We start from the raw sequence: 23,582 nt of genomic DNA, 5'->3' as shown, positions 1-23,582 counted from the left end.
ACCGGGAGAGGTTCTCTCTGGCAAAAGTCACAGCTGGTCCCCAGCAATGGGAATCAAATGTGATGTCCTTGCCAGTAAAACCAGAAGCCATTGAGGCTCCCCGGGAGGTCAGGGGCAAGGGTGGATGGCCTTTGGGCAGTGCCAGTCTGGCACCACGTGCCCGGCACCTTGGCACTACTGCTCACTGAGCACCAGGCAGTGGAGGAGGCCTGCTTTAGGCTGACTGAGAGCAGCAGAGGCTGAGTGACAGGTCTCTCTCTCAGAGCAGAGAGACTTGTGCATGGAATTTGAATTTGATTTAAAAAATCTGGAATTCAGAGTCTACTGTTGACCATGAAACCATTGTTGATTGTCAGAAAAATCCATCTGGTTCACTAATATCCTTTAGAGAAGGAAATCTGCCGTCCTTACCTGGTCTGGCCTACATATGACTCCAGAGCCACTGCAATGTGGTTGACTCTCAACTGCCCTCAATTGCCACTCAATTGTATCAATCGCTGCCATGTCTCAACAAAGAAATGAAACTGGATAGACCACCTGGCGTTGACCTACGCACCGGAAAAGACAATGGCAAAAAACCAAACAGCCATTTCGACCCTGCAAAGTCAGGGAGTCCTTAACACTGAAGTGGCAAATAACGTCCATGCCACACAAATGCTAGGCAATGACCATCACCAATAAGAGACATTGTAACCACCGCCCCTTGACATTCAGTGGTGTTACCATCACTGAATCCCCTACTGTCAACATCCTTGGGGCTACCATTGACCAGAAACGCAACTGGACTCACCACGTAAACATAGTGGCTAAAAGAGCAGGTCAGAGGCTAGGAATACTGCGACGAGTAACTCACTTCCTGACTCCCCAAAGCCTATCCACCATATACAAGGCACAAGTCAGGAATGTGATGGAATACTCACAACTTGCCTGGATGGGTGCACTGCAACATTCAAGAAGCTTGACACTATCCAGGACAAAGCAGCCCATTTGATTGGCACAACATCTATAAACACCCACTCCTTCCGCCACTGACGCTCAGTAGCAGCAGTGTGTACTATCTACAAGGTGCATTGCAGCAATTCATCAAAGATCAAAGAACAATACAGCACAGGAACAGGCCCTTCGGCCCTCCAAGCCTGCGCCGCTCATGTGCCCAACTAGACCATTCGTTTGTATCCCTCTATTCCCAGTCTGTTCATGTGGCTATCGAGATAAGTCTTAAACAATCCCAGCGTGTCCGCCTCAATCATCTTGCTTGGCAGTGCATTCCAGGCCCCCACCACCCTCTGTGTAAAATACGTCCCCCTGACATCTGTGTTGAACATTGCCCTCCTCACCTTGAACCCATGACCCCTTGTGTTCGTCACCTCCGACCTGGGAAAAAGCTTCCCACTGTTCACCCTATCTATGTCCTTCATAATTTTATACACCTCTATTAGGTCGCCCCTCATTCTCCGTCTTTCCAGGGAGAACAGCTCCAGTTTACCTAATCTCTCCTCATAGCTAAGACCCTCCATACCAGGCAACATCCTGGTAAACCTTTTCTGTACTCTCTCCAAAGCCTCCACGTCCTTCTGGTAGTGTGGCGACCAGAACTGGACGCAGTATTCCAAATGTGGCCTAACCAACGTTCTATACAGCTGCAACATCATATGCTAACTTTTATATTCTATGCCCCGTCCAATAAAGGCAAGCATGTCATATGCCTTCTTGACCACCCTCTCCACCTGTGCTGCCACCTTTAAGGATCTGTGGACTTGTACACCCAGGTCCCTCTGTGTGTCTATACTCCTGATGGTTCTGCCATTTATTGTATAGCTCCCCCTTACATTAGATCTACCGAAATGCATCACTTTGCATTTATCTGGATTAAATTCCATTTGCCATTTCTCCGCCCAATGTTCCAGCCTATCTATATCCTGCTGTATTCTCTGACAATGTTCATCACTATCCGCAACTCCAGCAATCTTTGTGTCGTCCACAAACTTACTGATCACACCAGCTACATCTTCCTCCAAATCATTTATATATATCACAAACAGCAGAGGTCCCAGGACAGAGTCCTGCGGAACACCACTAGTCACAGACCTCCAACCAGAAAAAGACCCCTCCACTGTTACCCTCTGTCTTCTATGGCTAAGCCAGTTCTCCACCCATCTAGCTAGCTCACCTTTTATCCCGTGAGATTTAACCTTTTGCACCAGCCTGCCATGAGGGACCTTGTCAAACGCTTTACTAAAATCCATATAGACGACATCCACGGCCCTTCCCTCGTCAATCGTTTTTGTCACCTCCTCAAAAAACTCAACAAAATTTGTGAGGCATGACCTCCCTCGTACAAAACCATGCTGTCTATCGCTAATGAGATTATTCAGTTCTAAATGCGCATATATCCTATCTCTAAGAATCTTCTCCAACAATTTCCCTACCAAGGACGTCAAGCTCACCGGCCTATAATTACCCGGGTTATCCTTGCTACCCTTCTTAAATAACGGGACCACATTTGCTATCCTCCAATCCTCTGGGACCTCACCTGTGAGAAGTTTAACAACACCAGGTTAAAATCCAACAGGTTTATTTGGTAGCAAAAGCCACACCAGCTTTCGGAGCTGCAAGCCCCTTCTTCAGGTGAGTGGGAATTCTGTTCACAAACAGAGCATATAAAGACACAAACTCAATTTACATGAATAATGGTTGGAATGCGAATACTTACAACTAATCAAGTCTTTAAGAAACAAAACAGCATGAGTGGAGAGAGCATCAAGACAGGCTAAAAAGATGTGTATTGTCTCCAGACAAGACAGCCAGTGAAACTCTGTGGGGGTTACAAATAGTGGGACATGAACCCAATATCCCGGTTGAGGCCGTCCTCGTGTGTGCGGAACTTGGCTATCAGTTTCTGCTCAGTGACTCTGCGCCGTCGTGTGTCGCGAAGGCCGCCTTGGAGAACGCTTACCCGAATATCAGAGGCCGAATGCCCGTGACCGCTGAAGTGCTCGCCCAACTCTCTCCACTCATGCTGTTTTGTTTCTTAAAGACTTGATTAGTTGTAAGTATTCGCATTCCAACCATTATTCATGTAAATTGAGTTTGTGTCTTTATATGCTCTGTTTCTGAACAGAATTCCCACTCACCTGAAGAAGGGGCTTGCAGCTCCGAAAGCTTGTGTGGCTTTTGCTACCAAATAAACCTGTTGGACTTTAACCTGGTGTTGTTAAACTTCTTACTGTGTTTACCCCAGTCCAACGCCGGCATCTCCACATCATGACCTCACCTGTGTCCAGTGAAGAGACAAAGATTTCTGTTAGAGGCCCAGCAATTTCATCTCTTGCCTCCCTGAGCAGTCTAGGATAGATGCCATCTGGCCCTGGGGATTTGTCTGTCTTAATGTTTCCTAAAAAACCTAAAAGATCCTTCGACAGCACCTTCCAAGCCCATGACCACTTCCATCTAGAAGGCTAAGAGGAGATTTGATAGAGATGTTCAAAATCATGAGGGGACTGGACCAAGTAGATAGGGAGAAACTGTTCCCACTTATAAAGGACCAAGAATGGGAGGTCACAGATTTAAAGTGATTTTCAAAAGAAGCAAATCTGATATGAAAAAGTCTTTTTCACGCAATGAGTGGTTCGGGCCTGGAATGCTTTGCCTGGAAGTGTGGTGGAGGCAGGTTCAATCGAGGCATTCAAGAGGGCATTAGATGATTATTTCAATCAAAACAACGTGCAGGGTTATGGGGAAAAGGCAGGAGAATGGCACTAAGTCATAATGTTCATTTGGAGAGCCAGTGCAGACACAATGGGCCAAATGACCTCCTTCTGCACCATAACAATTCTGTGATTCCGTGAATTAGCAGTGTTGAGTAAAGCTTTTGGAGGAGAGAAACATTGTAGAAAAGCAACTTTGCAATGCAAAAAAAAAGCAAAAGCCATTCATAGATTTTGCACCAAGCATTTTGCAGTTCCAGAAATCCACATTAAAAATCAACACATCCTCAGAAACAATAATAAACAAACATATCACAAAGAGGGAAACTCTGAAAGGACAGTCCAAAAGGAAATTCCAGATGTTGCTGCTTTGTTGGTGAGCAGGTTAAAAAAGTCAAGGGAATTCAGCATGGGAATAACTAGCATAAGAATTTATTAAGAAATGTCATGAGGTTCTTTCTTGGCTCTTGCAAGGCCTTTAAAAAACAGTGCTTGTGTTACAGCACTTTGGGGCTTCAGATCTATTCGTCGGGTTGTGAATGTACTCACAGTATGCATCTTCATTGAATTGTTGCTATGGCAATAACAATGTATTACTTTAGACACTAGTCCTTCCATATTGTGCGAGAATAGATGTTGATAGCCTGTTTGCCATATAATATTGGGGGACATCATAACCCAGCTCAATCAAGTTCTTCCTTCTGAAATGTCATTAGATAGCAATCAGAAGTTGTACAGTGGCACAGTGGTTCGTACTGCTGCCTCACAGTATCAGGGACCCGGGTTTGATTCCCGGCTTGGGTCACTCTGTGTGGAGTTTGCATTTTCTCCCAGTGTCTGCATGGGTTTCTCTGGGTGCTCCGGTTTCCTCCCACAGTCCAATGACATGAAGGTTAGGTGGATTGGCCAATTACTCCTTCCAAAGTGTATCACCTCACACCTTTCAGGGTTAAATTCCATGTGTCACGTATCTGTCCATTTGACCATCATATCTATATCTTCTTGCAGCCCAAGACACCCTGCCTCACTGTTAACCACCCAGCCAATCTTTGTGTCATCCACAAACTAAATTACCCCTTCGTGTCCCAAGGTGTGTAAGTTAGGTGAATTAGCCATGGTAAATGCACGGTGTTAAGGGGATAGCGTGGGTGGTGGGCCTGGGTAAGATGCTCTTTCAGAAAGCTGGTGCAGACTCAATGGGCCGAATGGCCTCATTCTACACTACATAGAGATTCTATGATTTTAGTTGATTCCCCCCCTCCCCCGAGCTCACTGTCATTGACATGACATTGCCTCTATATTCTGGAAAGACTTCATGGGATTGTATGATTTATCTATCAGCAGAAATCATATGGTGGTTTGGGGAGTTTTTAAAAAAGATTAGAAATGATAATTCTTTTGTCATGAATTAAAAACAAATGACTAGAGAACAACTAATGTGGTTCTGCTTTTAAGAAAAGTTGTAGAGATAGACCAGGTAACTACAGACCAGTAAGTCTCACATCAGTAGTAGGGAAAATATCAGAGAAACTTCTGGAGAGCATCTATTTCCACTTGGTCAGCATGGTTTCGTCAGAGGGTAGTCATGCCTACCAAATTTGATTACAGTTTTGAGGAGGTGACCAGGTGTATAGATGAGGGTGGTACAGTTGATGTAGTTTATATGGATTTCAGCAAAGCATTTGACAAGGTCCCTCATGGGACTTGTAAAGAAGGTAAATGCACATGGGATACAGGGCAATTTGATAAAGTGGACTTGATGGATTGAGTTATAAGGAGAGGCTGGATAGACTGGGACTTTTTTCTCTGGAGCGTAGAAGGCTGAGCGGTGACCTTATAGAGGTCTATAAAATAATGAGGGGCACAGATCAGCTAGATAGTCAATATCTTTTCCCAAAGGTAGGGGAGTCTAAAACTAGAGGGCATAGGTTTAAGGTGAGAGGGGAGAGATACAAAAGTGTCCAGAGGGGCAATTGTTTCACAAAAAGGGTGGTGAGTGTCTGGAACAAATTAAGAGGTAGTAGTAGAGGCGGGTACAATTTTGTCTTTTAACACGCATTAGATAGTTACATGGGTACGATGGGTATAGAGGGATATGGGTCAAATACAGGCAATTGGGATTAGCTTACGGGTTTTAAAAAAAGGCGGCATGGACAAGTTGGGCCAAAGGGCCTGTTTCCAAGCTGTAAACCTCTAAAATTGGCTCAGTTGGAGGTGACAGAGGGTGACGACAAAAGGCTGCTTTAGTGACTGGAAGCCAGTATCCACTGTGTGTCACAAGGGTTGGGTTCCCTATTATTCATCATTTATATAAACGACATAGATGACTATGTGGGGGGATTAGTAAGTTTGCGGATGGCACAAAGATTGGCAGGGTGGTTAACAGTGAGGCTGAGGCTACAAGAAGGTATCGATGTGATGGTCAAATAAGCAGATACGTGGCAGACGGAGTTTAACCCTGAAAAGTGTGAGGTGATACACTTTCGAAGGAATAATTTGACAAGGAAGTACTCAATGAATAGTAGGACGCTAGGAAGTTCTGTGGAACAAAAAGACCTTGGCTTGTTTGTCCACAGATCTCTGAAGGCAGAAGGGCATGTTAGTAGGATGGTGAAAATGGCATATGATACATTATTATATGAGGCATAGATTACAAAAGCAGGGAAGTCATGTTGGAATTGTATGGAACTTTGATGAGGCAACAGCTAGCGTATTATGTGCAGTCTGGTTGCCACATTATAATAAGGATGTGATTGCACTGGAGGGGGTGCAGAGAAGATTTACAGGATGCTGCCTGGGATGGAACATTTAAATTATGAAGAGAGATTGGGTAGGCTTGGGTTGTTTCCGTTGGAGCAGAGAAGACTGAGGGGCGACCTGAGGTGTACAAGATTATGAGAGACATGGACAGAGTGGATAAGGAGCAGCTGTTGCTCCTGGTTGCAGGGTCAGTCACAAGGGGACATAGTTAGTGGTTAGCACTGCTACCAGCAGCACCAGGGACCCGGGTTCAATTCCCGCCTCGGGTCACTGTGTCGAGTTCACACATTCTCCCCATGTCTCCGTGGGTTTCCTCCTGGTGCTCCGATTTCCTCCCACGTCCAAAGATGTGTGGATTAGGTGGATTGGCCATGCTTACTGGCCCTCCTGATTGGTGTCAGGAGAATCAGCAAGATAAATACATAGGGTTACGGGGATTAGACCTGGATGGAATTGTGGTCAGTGCAGACTCGATGGGTCAAGTGCCCTCCTGCACTGTAGAGATTCTATGATTCCATGATGACTTAAAGTTTAAAGTTTATTTAGTAGTGTCACAAGTAGGCTTACATTAACACTGCAATGGGCGGCACGGTGGCACAATGGTTAGCACTGCTACCTCACAGCACCAGGTACCCAGGTTCAATTCCTGGCTTGGGTCACTGTATGGGGTTTGTACATTCTCCCCGTGTCTGCATGGGTTTCCTCTGGGTGCTCCAGTTTTCTTCCACAGTCCGAAGATGTGCAGGTTAGGTGGATTGGCCATACTAAATTGCCCCTTAGTGTCAGGGGGACTAGCTAGGCTAAACATCTGAGATTATGGGAATACAGTCTGGGTGGGATTGTGGTCGGTGCAGACTCGATGGGCCGAATGGCTTCCTTCTGCACTGTAGGATTTTATGATTCTATGAATGAAGTTACTGTGATAATCCCCCAGTCGTCACATTCCAGCACCTGTTCGGGTATACCGAGGCAGAATTTAGCATGGCCAATGCACCTAACCAGCACGTCATTCGGATTGTGGGAAGAAACCAGAGCACCTGGGGGAAACCCACGCAGACACGGGGAGAATGTGCAGACTGCACACAGACAGTGACCCAATCGAACCTGGGTCCCTGGTGCTGTGAGGCAGCTGTGCTAACCACTGTGCCACCCAACTGTGCCACCATGCAGCCCTTATAGGTTCATAGTGAGGGGCAGGAAGTTTAGGAGGGATCTGAGGAAAACTCTTTTCACCCAGAGGATGGTGACGATCTGAAATGTGCTGCCTGGGAGGGTGGTTGAGGTGGGTTGTTTCACATCCTTTAAAAATGCCTGGATGAGCACTTGGAATGTCGTAACATTCAAGGATATGGGCCAAGTGCTGACAGATGGGATTAAGTTGAAGTCCAGAGCTGGAATTCTACCACCTCGCCCGCCACGGCGTGAGCGAGGGTCTGACAACAGAAATCTCCATTGACTTTGGGCAGGAATTTCGGTCTCGCCCTAGCGAGGTCGTAAGATCCCGTCACAGGTATTTCTCACGTGTCAGTGCAGACTCGAGGACCAAAGGGCCTCTTCTGCGCTGTATGATTCTGAGTGCCAGATTTGTCTAATTCAAAGCAATATTGGCTGACCTTAGCCATACTAAATGTTTGGTGCAAAAAGCTAATAATCTCAAGGTAACTTTGTTGTCAATGTTACAGATAACAACACAGTTAGACTATAGATTTGGAAGTGCTGGAGTCTCATGCTGTGAGGGAAGTTAAAATACTATGGCCTGTGCTACATTTCTCTTCAGCAATTGGGTGGGATATTCAGCTAAACACTGAATATCCCACCCAATTTATTCTTTCTTTTTCCTGCATCCTCAGTATTTTCAAATTTTTCCACAAAATTCCTTTCCTCTTCAAGTCTTCTCTTACAACTGTCTGTTGGATTTGAAAGCCCAAGTTTGCCATCATTTAGCCACTATTATTTAATTTATTTTTATTTCTGTCCAAGCCTTTTCAGCCTTGATGACGTCTCGTAAAGTGGAGCTTTACTCATCACCTAAGCACACAACCAGAAATATTATGCATTTATAAGGAGAAGGGAAAGGAATAGAAAAAAAAATAACAATAGGCATGTTAGTTTCAGCAATACATTTTTAAAGAGTATATTTTAACTCAAAACTATTGACTGTTGCCTTGGTAGATGTCATTGATACCCAGGAACGAGATATTGTGTTCTTGATTGATGGCTCGACAAAAGCTGGTTCTTCATTTCCTTCTGTACGCGAATTTCTTCACGGTGTAATTGAACAGCTCAATGTTGGGCTGAATGACAATCGCATCGCAGTGGTACAGTACAGCATGGACCCAAAAGTCGAATTTCTTTTGAACACCTATTCAAGTAAAAATGACATTTTGGATGCAGTGGAAATGATGAAACCCAAAGGTGGAAGAACGCTGAATACTGGGGCTGCTCTTAACTATGTCATCAGGAATGTCTTCACGGCAGCTTCTGGAAGTAGGCGAGATGCTGGTGTGCCACAGCTGTTGGTGCTTCTCGTTTCTGGAAAGTCAAATGACAATGTTAAGAAGGCAGCAGAGGCACTAAGAAGAGCTGCCATAGTCACATTTGTAATCGGGGCTATGGATGCAGATGGCAACGAATTACAGGACATTGCATATTCTTCCAATTTGCTGTTTGCTGTTCAAGACTTCCAGTCCCTTCCAGATATCCAGGATCAGCTGTTACAGCCTCTGAAAACACTGATTGTTGAAATTATTAAAATGCCATCCAGTGTCACTGAAGGTACACGAGTTTGAATACTTTTCAGTTAGATTTTTTGTAACATGTTAAATATATGAAGTAATTTGGAGATTTGATGACTCGCTCAGTAAGTGTGTTGCTGCACAAAGACTAAAAGACACAGATCAGAAAGGATAGCTTTGAGTGGAAGCTCTCATCTTGAGCATTGCCACTCCAGTTGTTGTCCCTAAGCTGTTGCTGAAAAGTGTCACCAACGAGAACAATATTTCACGGTCTCCACTCACACATGAAGAATAGCTATTTGAATAAGGTACATAAGAACATAAGAAATAGGAGCAGGAGTAGGCCATCTAGCCCCTCGAGCCTGCCCCACCATTCAATAAGATCATGGCTGATCTGAAGTGGATCAGTTCCACTTACCCGCCTGATCCCTATAACCCCTAATTCCCTTACCGATCAGGAATCCATCTATCCGTGATTTAAACATATTCAACGAGGTAGCCTCCACCACTTCAGTCGGCAGAGAATTCCAGAGATTCACCACCCTCTGAGAGAAGAAGTTCCTCCTCAACTCTATCCTAAACTGACCCCCCTTTATTTTGAGGCTGTGCCCTCTAGTTCTAGTTTCCTTTCTAAGTGGAAAGAATCTCTCCACCTCTACCCTATCCAGCCCCTTCATTATCTTATAGGTCTCTATAAGATCCCCCCTCAGCCTTCTAAATTCCAACGAATACAAACCCAATCTGCTCAGTCTGTCCTCATAATCAACACCCCTCATCTCTGGTATCAACCTGGTGAACCTTCTCTGCACTCCCTCCAAGGCCAATATATCCTTCCGCAAATAAGGGGACCAATACTGCACACAGTATTCCAGCTGCGGCCTCACCAATGCCCTGTACAGATGCAGCAAGACATCTCTGCTTTTATATTCTATCCCCCTTGCAATATAGGCCAACATCCCATTTGCCTTCTTGATCACATGTTGCACCTGCAGACTGGGTTTTTGCGTCTCATGCACAAGGAACCCCAGGTCCCTCTGCACAGCAGCATGTTGTAATTTCTTTCCATTTAGATAATAATTCAATTTGCTATTATTTCTTCCAAAGTGAATAACCTCGCATTTGTACACCAGATAGTTAATCTATCTCTTGTTAAATCTCTTGGTTAGTGAGATTTGTTCTGACAAACACAGCCGAGGAAGTTCCAGTGAGAGTGGGGAGAAGCTCTCAGCACTCTCTTCCCAGAAAATGAAGAAACCCGCAGCAATCGCTGAGATAAATACTGAGAGAGCAAAAAATACTGAGGATAAAAGAGAATAAACAGTCCAGGGGAGGAAGGAAATATTCTATTCAAGTATACAGGAGAAAAGAAGTAAACACAGCAGGGAAAGAAAGATAAATGCTCAGAAAGTGGCAAAAATAAACAATAAATACAAAGGAAAGGGAAAGAAATACTGAGAAAAGAATTAAAAAAGAATTATTGGAAAATAATACAAGAGAGAGGCAAAAAGACAAAGCGGAAGAGTGCAATACGTTAAGTAAAATGGAGAAAGTGCAATAAGCTGAAATTGAGCAACAGAGTGAGATACAAAGAAAGGAGAGACTGAAGAAGGGCAAAATAAAAATAAAGGCGGGGGGAGTGAGAATTAAATTCTGTCTTTGCAATATTCCTTGTAAAGGAAGGAATAGCTGGATGATGTGAAGAAGAATATTTTGGTGGCATACGGCCTGAAAATGTTCCAATGAGCATGTGTACAAGGTGATTATTTTAGCAGTGCTGGGCTGGAAGGGGTAAAGAGAGTAGCAAATGTTGGGGAAGAAAGAATAGAGAGTTTGATGGGTGGGGATGGGATGCTGAGGGGCAATAGGGGCTGAAGAATTCTGTGAGAGGGAATATAGGAAGACGGCAAGATATCCCTGGAGTAGCAGAGAGTGGTTTGTGAGGAAATTATTTTGTGAAGGAGTAAGAGAGAAGTTAAAATAGAAGAATGAGAGGAGAAAACTGATACTTCAGCAATCTTTTTACATGCTGGCTGTTGATGGGACAATTCCAATTGGAGCTGAGGAGGTCAATGTTACAAAACAATACGATTAACATAATAAAAAAAGCACTAGTATTTATATTCATTCAATAACCTTGATAATAATTACTCTTCCTTATTTATTGCAGGCAACAAGAGAGATATTGTGTTCCTAATCGATGGTTCTTCCAATGTGAGAACTTTTTTTTATTTAATTCGTGACCTTATTATTAATTTAATTCCCAACTTTAATATTGCAAAGGACAAAGATCAAATTTCAGTGGTACAATACAGTGACAATGCAAGGATTGAATTTCCATTAAATGCTTACACAAATAAAGAACAGGTCTTGGCTGCAACCAGGAAGCTTCGGCTTAAAGGTGGGAGAAGACTAAAGACAGGCTTTGCTCTGGACTTTGTCAGGAGGAATGTCTTCAGCAGATCCAGTGGGGGCAGGCAACACTTGGGCATCTCACAAATTTTAGTGCTCGTCACTTCTGGAAAGTCACAGGATGATGTAAAGCGGCCATCAGAGGAGCTGAAGCAGGCTGGGGTTGTGCCATTCGCAATTGGCATCGGGAATGTAGACAGAAATGAACTCGATCAAGTGGCATATTCACCAAAACTGACTTTTCAGGTGGACGACTACTGGGGTCTTTCAGATCTGGACTTGCATTTGCTCAGCATTTCACAGAATGTGGAGAGTGTCACAACACCACCTATTTCTGCATCAGGTAACCAAGCAATTTTGAAAATTAGCAACAATTTACTCTATTTGAACAAGAACTGTTAATTATAAATTTTAGGGGTAAATATTAGGATTGAACCCAAAAGAGGCAGCACTGTCTTTGAAGGGAGCACTGTAATATTAATGAGGCAGTACACTTGGCTCTGGAGGCACAGAACACCACTTACTGAGGTACTTTCCAGTCCTGCCACCCAAAGCTAAGTGTCACTGGTACACAGTGTACTTGGTTGCAGTAATTTTGTTCTGGCTCTGAGTGTGCTGGGCTCAGTCTATCTGTAGAAGCCAGCAATGCAGTTTACATATGAGTGGCCAAATCGTGAATTACAGCAACTGCATGTGCTCCAATGTATTGAAATGTTGTTGATGGTATTTTAAATTTGATATCTCTCCCCAGAGTATAAGTTAGACAAATTCAGAACTAAGCAGCTTTTTTGTCAGCATCAGTAAGCAGTGATCAAATTTGAACTAGAAAACTAATTAAAATGAGAAAAAAAATCACAATACTTTATATGTATAATAGGAATAAATAGTAAGAGCGTGTTGCAGTATTACTTAAGATTTACAGCACATGACCAGGCCATTTGGCCTAAATTGAGGCTACGTTTTGCCTCTTGAGCCTACTCTGCCAATTCAGAAACCCTACAGCACAGAAAGAGGCCATTCGGCCCATCGAGTCTGCACCGACCACAATCCCACCCAGGCCCTACCCCCATATCCCTACATATTTACCCACTAATCCCTCTAACCTACACATCCCAGGACACTAAGGGCAATTTTAGCATGGCCAATCAACCTAACCCACACATCTTTGGACTGTGGGAGGAAACCGGAGGAAACCCACACAGACACGAGGAGAATGTGCAAACTCCATACAGACAGTGACCCAAGCCAGGATTCGAACCCAGGTCCCTGGAGCTGTGAAGCAGCAGTGCTAACCACTGTGCTACCGTGTCGCCAATGAGAAAGTTGTTAATTTGTGACCTGCACAATTGCTTTTGCTCACTGTAGTAAATCAAGGGTGACTTGATGAGGCTAAAGAACAAAAGGCTTTATTGCCAGCAAACAAATAATATATTTATGGCACGGTGGCACAGTGGTTAGTACTGCTGCCTCACAGCATCAGGGACCCGGGTTTGATTCCTGGCTTGGGTCACTGTGTGGAATTTGCATTTTCTCCCTGTGTCTGCATGGGTTTCTCTGGGTCATGGGGTTATGGGGATAGGACCTGGGTGGGATTGTAGTCGGTGCGGACTCGATGGGCGGAATGGCCTCCTTTTGCACTGTAGGATTCTATGATGATTTACAACAGGGTCAGACAGAATAACTGTGCGACTGTACATTACTCCTTCCTGGCTCCAACTGCGGATCTTCCCCAAGCCCGGGATACTTGCCCTCACACTCGAGTGGTTCTGCTTCCTGCCTTGACACTCCTTAGAGCCCCCCCCCAGCCTGACCACGTGGTCCTTAGGGGACCCCGACCCCAGCCCGACCCCCGCCCGACCCCCACCCCAGCCCGACCCCCACCCCAGCCCGACCCCCACCCCCACCCCAGCCCGACCCCCACCCCAGCCCGATCCCCACTCCATGGTCCTTAGGGCTCCCCTCCTCCATAAAGGGCACCACTATCACACTCAGTTTTGTTAATGCTGTGGTTAACAGAAATCTGTCAGTCTCCGATTTAAAATCAACAATGAGCCAACAACTGTTGGTGGAAGAGTTCCATACTTTCACCACCTTTACATGTAGAATTATTTCCTAACTTCCTAGGGATGTTAACTTATGAAAGACCAGTGTCTAACTTTTAGGTTATATTCCGAATCCTAGTTTCCTCAACTAGCAGAAATAGTCACTTCTTTCTGTACAATAATGTTTGTTAAGATGGGCCATAAGACCCAAGAGCAGGAGACAGTCCAAAGTTGAGAGAAGGAGGAGGAATGTAATGTGGTAGTTTTTGGAGATTCTATGTTAGGGGGACAGATAGCATCCTTTGTAAGTGGGCTCAAGAATTTCACAGAGTGAAGGACATCTCAAACTCGCTTAAAAGGATATTGATGAGGGGGGGGGGAACAATTTAATCATTCTGATCCATGAGGGACCAACAAGTTAGGGAAGGGTACACAAGAGGTTCTGTTTGAAGAGTTCCAGGAACTAGGAGCTAAATTGAAGAGCAGGATGTCAATAGAGTATAAAAGCTGGAGTCTGATGATGCAGCTGTATAGAACGCTGGTTAGGCCGCATTTGGAGTACTGCATCCAGTTCTGGTCGCCACACTACCAGAAGGACGTGGAGGCATTGGAGAGAGTGCAGAGAAGGTTTACCAGGATGTTGCCTGGTATGGAGGGTCTTAGCTATGAGGAGAGATTGGGTAGACTGGGGTTGTTCTCCTTGGAAAGACAGAGAATGAGGGGAGATCTAATAGAGGTATACAAGATTATGAAGGGTATAGATAGGGTGAACAGTGGGAAGCTTTTTCCCAGGTCGGAGGTGACGATCATGAGGGGTCACGGGCTCAAGCTGAGAGGGGCGAAGTATAACTCAGACATCAGAGGGACGTTTTTTACACAGAGGGTGGTGGGGGCCTGGAATGCGCTGCCAAGTAGGGTGGTGGAGGCAGGCACGCTGACATCGTTTAAGACTTACCTGGATAGTCACATGAGCAGCCTGGGAATGGAGGGATACAAACGATTGGTCTAGTTGGACCAAGGAGCGGCACAGGCTTGGAGGGTCGAAGGGCCTGTTTCCTGTGCTGTACTGTTCTTTGTTCTTTGTGATGATCTCCAGTTTGTTATTTGAGCCCTGTGCAAATTGGTATAGGGACAAGCAGATTAGGGAGAGTGCTGTGAGATAAAGGTGCTCAATTGCATGGGACAATGGCATGAATACTGGGACAGGAAGGAACTGCACCTGAACCAGGTCCCAGTGGAAAGGATAAATAGGGCGGTCACCAGGAATTTAATGTAGGAATTGTGGGGAGGACTTGTGTAGAAAAGGTAATATAAGTAATTGTTCACAAAAAAAACTGAAAGGGAAGTGAGTAGAAATTACGCTTTAAATATTGCAGGTAAAAAGAAAATTAAAGGTGTAAAGTAATTAAACTAGGAGAGAGAAATAAGAAACATGTGAGTAAAACATTAGAGTTGAAACAAAGGTGAGAGTGTGTAGCCCAGGTCAGTATTTCTTCTACAAAGTCATGAAATATGAGGAAAAACTTAACTGAATTGCAGATGCATGGTCAACTTGGAACGTATGATATGGTAGCCATTACTGAACCATGGCAACAAGATGGTTAGGTCTGGGAACTAAATGATGCAGGTTAAGATATCCATAGGAATGATAGGGAGAATGGTAAAGGGGTGGGAATAGTCTTAGTGATTAACTCACTTCAATGATAAGAGAGGATATAGCAGGAAACAGTAGAGGTTTTAAGGATAGCATTGAGGAAAGGGCTTTAAGTTGGTATTGGGTGTTATGTATAAAAGGCCCCTTGGTCTCAGCTGAAAAGTGGCAGATTGTGTAAATGCAGAGATTAAACAGACTTGTAGCAAAGGCAGAATGTTTTGAACTGGGGATGTTAACTTTCATGTTAATTGGGTTAAACAGACTAGCACATTTAGGAAGGTATTTCTTGTATATGTCCAGGCTAGTTTTCTGTAGCAATATATATCCTAGAGCTAACAAGGGGAAATAGGAGGATAGTGCAGATTGCACTAAGGTGGAAGACCATAGAATCATAGAATGGTTACAGCACAACAGCATCCCTGTGCTTGCCCTCTTAAGGAACAGTTGACCACATGCCAGTCCCTGGCCTTTTTCTTTTAAGTCCTGGATTTTTTGCCTTTTTTCAGATAATAATCTAATTCCCTTTTGAAAACGTCAATTGAACCTATCTCCACCATACTAACTAATTGCTGCATCAAACAGTTTTTCCTCATGTCACCATTGCTTCTTTTGTCAATTACCTTAAATCTGGTTCTTAACCCTTACACGAAAGGGAACAGGTTCTGCCTACTTGTTCTGTTAAGATTCCTCGTGATTTTGAATACCTCTGTCAAATCTCCTTTTAACCTTCTCTTCTTCAAGGAGAACAATTCTAACTTCTCCAATCTTTCGACGTAAATGAAGTTCCTCATCCTTGGAACTATTCTTGTGAATATTTTCTGCACTCTCTCTAATGCCCTTATCCTTTAAAGTTTGGTGTTCAGAACTGGATGCAATACTCCAAACCAGTGTTTTGGACAAGTTGAATGTAACAGTCCAAAGATGTACAGGTTGGGTGAATTGGCCATGTTAAATTTTTAGTCCCTCAGTGTCCCAAGATGTACATGTTAGGGGGATTAGTGGGATATTGTGTGGAGTTACAAGGATAGGGCAGAGATTGAACCTGGATAAGATGCTCTGTCGGAAAGTAGGGATTCTATGATCCTTGCCTTTGTACTCTATGTCCCTATTGATAAAATCCAGGATGCCAAATGCTTTATTAACCTTTCCGGCCACCTTCAATGGTTTATACGCATATATACTTGGGTCTCTCTTTTCTGTGGCCCCTTTAAAATTATACCCTTTATTTTATATTGTCTCTTTGGGCTCATTCTACCAAAAAGAATCACTTCACACTTACCTACATTAAATTTAATCTGTTACTTGCTTGCCCATTCCACCAAACTATTTATGCTCTTTTGATGTTCTATACCATCTTCTTCATAGTTTACAATACTGCCAAGTTGGTTTAAACCTGCCCTAACAGCTAAAATCCCTGTAAGAACATTGGTTCTGTTCAGGTGCAACCAGTCCAGCTTGTACAGGTCTCATTGTCCCAAGAATCTAAAACTCTCCTTCCTGTGCCATCTCTCCTGCCACATATTCATCTACCACATCCTATTTCTATTATCACTAGCACATGGCATTGGGTGTTGAATCAGTACCTATTGGATTTGGGGAGAAAAAAAGAGGGAAACAAAATATCTAGCTTCTCCAGCAATTATTCGATTTGCATTGTATTTGTTTTGCTAACAAAAATCTTTAAAGGCTTACAACCTTCACTTGTTACAGCTGTTGATAAAAGGGATGTCATCTTCCTTATCGATGGTTCTGCTAAAATTGGAAAAGGATTTCCAATGGTTCGTAAGTTTATGGCTAAAATGGTTGAAAATTTTGATGTTGGAGAGGGGAAAGTGCAATTTGGTGTTGTACAGTTCAGTGAGACGCCAAGAACTGAATTCTTCCTGAATACTCACTCAACCAAGAAGGAAGTTCTGGCTGCAATTAAGAAACTCAAACTAAAGCGTGGCAAAAAAATCAACATTGGACTTGCACTGGACCATGTCATGAGGAATGTATTCACAAACTCAGCAGGAAGCAGGATGGACAGTGCTGTTCCACAGATTCTATTGCTTCTCACTTCAGGGAAATCCCGTGATGATATTGTACAGCAGGCAGAAAAATTAAGAAAACTGGGAATTGTGGTGTTTGGAATTGGCCTGAAGGAAGCTGATCAAACAGTACTGGAGCCAATAGCATACTCCGCCAGCTTGGCTTTTCCCGTGAGGAGCTTCCAAGGTTTGCTTGACATTCAGAATCGACTCCAGCAGATAATGAAATCTGTGGCGATCGAAGTTGTTGAAACACCGGTTTAAGGTATTTTCCCCACATTCTTTTTTGGGTTACAACATGGTGGAATTATTCAATTAAATAACAGGCATGAATAATGGAAAATTATTTGCGCTGGCTGATGTCTGAGCTCTTTTGTTTATTGTCCCATGATGGAACCAAGACGGTCTAACTTCTAGCTGTGATCACAGCCAGGTTGCTACAAATGCTTTCAAGATCTCTGGGGTGGCAATTAGGTCCCTCCCTGATTGCTATCCTGCGACTAAAGCAGAAATTACAAAAGCGTTCTTAACCCCCACTCAGAGATATGTTTTTGTGAGAATTCTAACGCAGATGGAGAAGTTCTCAGTCTGCACAAAAGTAGAGCCCCAAATCTGGAAGTGCTGCCCTTGAACCTGGCCTCCAGCACTTTCATTGGGGTGGGGTACTTCAAAATTACATACGAAAAGAGAAAATGCTGGAAAATCTCAGCAGGTCTGGCAGCCTCTGTAAGGAGAAAAAAGAGCTGACGTTTCAAATCCAGATGACACTTTGCCAAAGCTTTGCTTGATGACAAAAGGTCTACAAAGATGACAAAGGGTCATCTGGACTCGAAACGTCAGCTCTTTTCTCTCTTTACAGATGCTGCCAGACCTGCTGAGATTTTCCAGCATTTTCTCTTTTTGTTTCAGATTCCAGCATCCACAGTAATTTGCTTTTATTCAAAATTACATATCTGTGCTTTACATAGGCAGCTGCCAATGTAAGTTAGCAGTTGCCTCCATTCATGCGGGATTTTGATGAAGTAAGTGTCTGAAGCTCTTGCAGATTAGACCTGGTAGGAGCAATCTGCACCTTATGCATTCATTTGGATAAAGGTACCCCAATGGAAGAGGTAAGATACCCTTTGGGAGAGGTCAGTTGCCCTTTGCAATTGTTAAAAGTAGACATAATTGTGCAAAAAAAGTGCATGAATGCATTGCAACTGTCAAAGCTGTCCAAGAACTGGCAAAGCTCAATTGGAATGTCAAAGCTGTCAAGGGATTAACTCTGCTGGGCTTCAATTTTTTGAAAAATGCATGGAGTTTAAAAAATAATTGCTTGTTATTTCACTCTGCCTGTTGGCATAAACCTGACTTGTGATTAAGTCTGATTATAGGATTTATGCTGCATGGCTGATTTTACCTCAAGTGTGCAGTTCGATCGGCAGTTCCAATAGATATAGAATAAGACTGTTTTCATAAGAGATTAAGTATTTAAATGAAATGATTGATTAGTTGAAGGACTTTCAACAGATTAAATGTTTTTTTAATCAGTGTGTTTTTAATAGTGATGTCATCAGTAGACGCACAACTTTAGTCAATATTAGCATGGGTCCTGAGCTTTACCTATGGTAGATATTCAGTCAGTTGGCATGGAGTAAGGTCAAAGGGTGATGGGTGGGGTCATGGGTTGATAGCGGCCACAAAGAACCAATGTGTTGTGGGAATAGGGCATTTAGGGGACATTGTGGTATGGCTGGCGCTCCACAAGGTGGCATAGGTTGGCAGGAATAGAGCATGAGGAATGTGTGCGTGTGGAGCGATTGTTGTGAAGGCTGGAGAGCTTTTTTTTGTTTTATTCATTTTTTAAAAAACAATTTCAACAAAGTTGAGGCAGGCCTTCCACTCAGCTGCCTCCGCACCCATTCACCTCTAATCAGCTTGCTCCCCTGGAATGAAAATTTGAACCTCAAGCCTCTTCTTCCGGGTCGGGTTCGTGGAGCCAGGAAATGACCTAGCCCTTAACACTGCTTTGGTAACATTCCATTCTTTCTCTGCATCATTTAAGACATTGTAAACCATTGTTATGTTCTGTAGTTTATGACATTAATTTACATAAGCCCCAATCTGGCACTTGTGTATTTACTTATATATTGTATACTCACTCAAACAGATAAAATGATTAAAAAGAAACCTGCAAAGAAGATGTAACAATGAAACATACTAGATACCTCAAAACAAAGTTAGAACTAAACATTAGGGAAATGAACGTGGTCAAAGGAGGACATTTTTGTAGCTGTACCTGGTTGTATGAAACCTCGGCCCCATTAGAATCCAAATGGAAATGCTGAAAGTAAAAATTCCAGCCAATGGACTGGAATGCAGTTAATGCGAATTGAGCTATATTCCAGAGTTAGTCCACACCATTTCATTGACATATAAATAGGAGAAGAAAGAATCATAGAATTATTGAATTCCTACAGTCCAGAAGAGGCCATTCGGCCCATTGAGTTTGCACCGACTTTCTGACAGAGTACCTTACCCAGGCCCTCTTCCCTAATCCTATAACCCTACACATTTCCCATGGCTAATCCATCTAACCTTCACATCTCGGGATACGAAGGGACAATTTACAATGGCCAATCCACCTAACCCGCACATCTTTGGACTGTGAGAGGAAACAGGAGCACCCGGAGGAAACCCACGCAGATACAAGGAGAATGTGCAAACTCCACACAGACAATCACCCAAGGCCGGAATTGAATCCTGTCCCTGGAGCTGAGAGGCACTACTGCTAACCACTGTGCCACCATGCCGCAAGAAATTGTCAATGCAAGTATGAAAAAAATGCATGCATTTCCTTAGCCTAGACTTCGTTTTAAAGTGTTTTATTTTTCTAAGATCTGCACAAATTTCACCATTGACAATGGAAAATGACTGGCTGAGCTATATCAGTATGGAAGATTCAGCCAGCATCCAGCTCACTCTGAATTTGAGAGAACCCTGTTCCAGTGGACAAGATCTTTCTTCTGTGCTCCCGGGTTCTGTCTTCCTCTCCTGTTCACAGAAGGAACATATGCTGGAAGTACCCAGTAGATCACCGATACAGCATTGATGCTTCAAATCATTAGATTTTTGAGTTCTTAGCAAAGGTCTTGCATTCTGAACATCAAAATCTGTTTTTTTTTCTAATTCCCTCAAGTACCAGAGCTAAGCTGCATACTGACTGAATATTTCATAACTCTTCCATAGTAGCCATTGTGAATGGTGAAAGTTGTGGAGATCTTAGAAAAGTAAAACACTTTAAACAGAAGCCTAGGCTAAGGAAATGTATGCAGTTTTGCAATTTCTTTCACTTCCAGTTTTTATACCAATGCTGTTTATTTCCAACACATGCTGTTCTTGACTCAGATTTCCGGCATTTGTAGTTATAAAAAATGTGTATTCAACATTCCAACTCCAGCCTGGCTTATCGTATTGGGAAATGTGCTGGGTGCTGAACCCTGGCTGGGCAGGAACATTTCCACCACTTTGATCAGAAGCTTCAGCACTGCTAATGCATACTTTATAAGTGACCCAATTCCTTTCCTTTCCTTCCACAGATAACTAACTTTGCAGATGGTTGCACCTGTGGATTTATTGTCTTGGAATTTTCAACCTCCGAGCTCCTCTTGTACCTTCAAGCGTAGAAAAATCAATGAGAAAGGAATTGATTCATGACTCAAACAGGAAGTCAACCAACAGGATTGTCTTGATTGTTAGCCACCGCTTTGATTATTTCTTAGTGACTGCCATAATTATTATCGTAAAACTATATCTCTACTACCGGTTTGTCTTAAAAAAAACGATCTACATTTATTGAAAATAATTGGCGTGCATGATTTGTGTTGCATGAGGTCTATTGACTTCAATACGAAGACAATGTTAGGAACTCATATACTGTGCTATCATTAATCCCATTCTGTCTGATTTGATGCAATATTTTAGTTCATGTGTATTAGCTAATGAACATTATTGTTGATTGCTTAAATACAAAAGATCAAAGATAAGTCATAGCGAGTGTCACAGTCTATAAACTTACATCTATAAATCACAAAGTGTGTTTTACTCATTTCTCAGTTGCATTTTCCAATGAAAAACTTTTGATTGAAACAGCGTCGCAAAGATGAGTTATATTGGACTCAAAACGTTCAATCTGATTTTCTCTCCACAGACCTGTTGTGTTTTTCCATCATTTCCAATTTAATTCAAGACTATTGCTTTAGAATTTAGCTCATTGGAGGTTTGAGGCTAACAAGGACTTCAGTTGAAATAAATGATTGTGCCAGCCCAGCATCATTTGGTCCCCAGGTTTGTATCCAGCCCAGAAAGCCAGTACATAATGCGTGGATGAGGACAGTGCAGTTAATGTAATGTCCAAGAGCTTTTGGACTTGGTCCCGCACAGGAGACTGATCAAGAAGGTAAGAGCTCATGGGATGTAGGGTAATTTGATAAATTGGCTTAGTGGCAGGAGGCAGAGGGTGATGGTTGAATGTTGTTTCTGTGACTGGAAGCCTGTGTCCAGCAGTGATTGTTGCTGGGTCCTTTGCTGATTGTAGTGTACATTATTGTTCTAAACGGAAATGTGGGCAATATGATCAGAAAGTTCACAGATTATATGAAAATTGGTGGTGTGGTAAAGAACCAGGAGAAGAGCCTTAGATTATAGGGCAATATAGATGGGAAGGTCAGATGGGAAGAACAGTGACAAATAAAATTTAATTCTGAAAAGTGTGAGGTGATGTGTTTTGGGAGGACTAACAAGGCAAGGAATACACAATGAATGATAGGACCCTCGGGAGTACAGAGGACCAGAGGGACCTTGGGGTGCTTGTCCTGAAGGCAGTAAAAGGTGGTTAGAAAGGCATAGAGATACTTGCCTTTATTAGCTGAGGCATAGAATATAAGAACAGGGAGGTTATGATGGAGCTGTATAAAATGCTTGTTCGGCCACAGCTAGACTACAGTGTGCAGTTCTGGTCACCACACTATAGGAAGTATGTGATTGCACTAGAAAGGGCACAGAGGATTTTCACCAGGATGTTGCCTAGGCTGGAGCATTTCAGCTATGAAGAGCGGCTGGATAGGCACTGCTGCCTCACAGTGCCAGGAACCCACGTTCAGTTCCGGACGTGGGCCACTGTCTGTGTGGAATTTGCATGTTCTCTCTCTGTCTGCGTTGCCTTCCTGCAGGTGCTCCAGTTTCCTCCCTCAGTCCAAAGATGTGCAAGTTAGGTGAATTGGCTATGCTAAATTCTCTCTCTGTGCACCCGAACAGGTGCTGGAGTATTGCATCTGGGGGATTTTCACAGTAACTTCATTGCAGTGTAAATGGAAGCCTACTTGTGACTAGTAAATAAACTTTAATTTTAAGCCTGAGAGGGGAATGTCATCGAGGTATAAAAAATTATGAGGGATATAGATAAGATAGATAGGAAGAAACTTTCCCCTTTTAGTAGAAGGGATGATAACTAGGGACGTAGATTTAAGGTATGAGGGTTTGAGGAAAAACCTTTTCACTCAGAGGGTGGTGGAAATCTGGAACTCACTGCTTAAAAGGGTGATATAGGCGGGAACCCTCACAACACCTAAGAAACATTTAGATGAGCACTTGAAATGCAGTAGCATAAAAAGCCAAGGACCAAGTGTTGGGTAAATGGGATGAGAATAAATAGGTGTTTGATGGCCAGCACAGACACGATGGGCCGAAGAACCTCTTTCTATGTTGTAAAACTCTGGCTGTGATTCTCCATTAAAAAATTAAGTGGAAAAACCGGAGTGTTTTCTTTTCCGAGACTTAACCCTTCATAAAATGCACACCCTCTGCCCCTTCACTCTCCTCCTGCCACTCTAGACCAAGCAACAAAAATAATTCACAGAGCATGGTAATTATGCTAATTATTTGGGAGTTAATTGCCATATCAATGGTTCTGCATGTTGTATTTTGAGGCCTCTCATGTAGTTCCCTCAGCAATATCAGAAGCATTCACTGTTACCATGCTGATTAGTCACAAGCAGGGCTGACATAATCCGAGGCCCCCACCAATCTGGGGCTGAAACCCAAGGAATTCAATGATCAGGCGATTCTCCCAAAAAAAAGTGTCGAAGTTGTGCAAAAACTGGAGTAAATACAACTATTTCTTTCAGCGGGAGTTTCAAAATGAATCTCCCACACTCTGTGCATAAATCTTGTGAAAAATCAGGGGGTGTGGCCTATTCCTGCTG

At 43.2% G+C, this 23,582-nt stretch overlaps 1 protein-coding gene across 3 annotated transcripts in view; it reads left to right on the top strand.

Annotated features, from left to right (window-relative positions):
• The window catches only part of LOC144503795 (collagen alpha-3(VI) chain-like), a 122,218-nt gene extending 99,093 nt beyond the window's left edge, over positions 1–23,125 (top strand). For all 3 annotated transcript variants that reach the window (XM_078228685.1, XM_078228686.1, XM_078228684.1), the window contains exons 7-10: positions 8,640–9,242; positions 11,370–11,954; positions 17,018–17,602; positions 20,919–23,125. In XM_078228685.1, coding sequence (XP_078084811.1) covers positions 8,640–9,242; positions 11,370–11,954; positions 17,018–17,601 — 1,772 coding nt within the window. In that variant the 3' untranslated portion in view covers position 17,602; positions 20,919–23,125. The remainder of the gene's footprint in view (positions 1–8,639; positions 9,243–11,369; positions 11,955–17,017; positions 17,603–20,918) is intronic.
• Positions 23,126–23,582: the final 457 nt, after the last annotated feature.

The sequence above is a fragment of the Mustelus asterias genome, chromosome 14 (assembly GCF_964213995.1).
Source record: "Mustelus asterias chromosome 14, sMusAst1.hap1.1, whole genome shotgun sequence".
Taxonomy (NCBI): Eukaryota; Metazoa; Chordata; class Chondrichthyes; order Carcharhiniformes; family Triakidae; genus Mustelus; species Mustelus asterias.
This window is presented reverse-complemented; position numbering and strand designations above follow the sequence as displayed.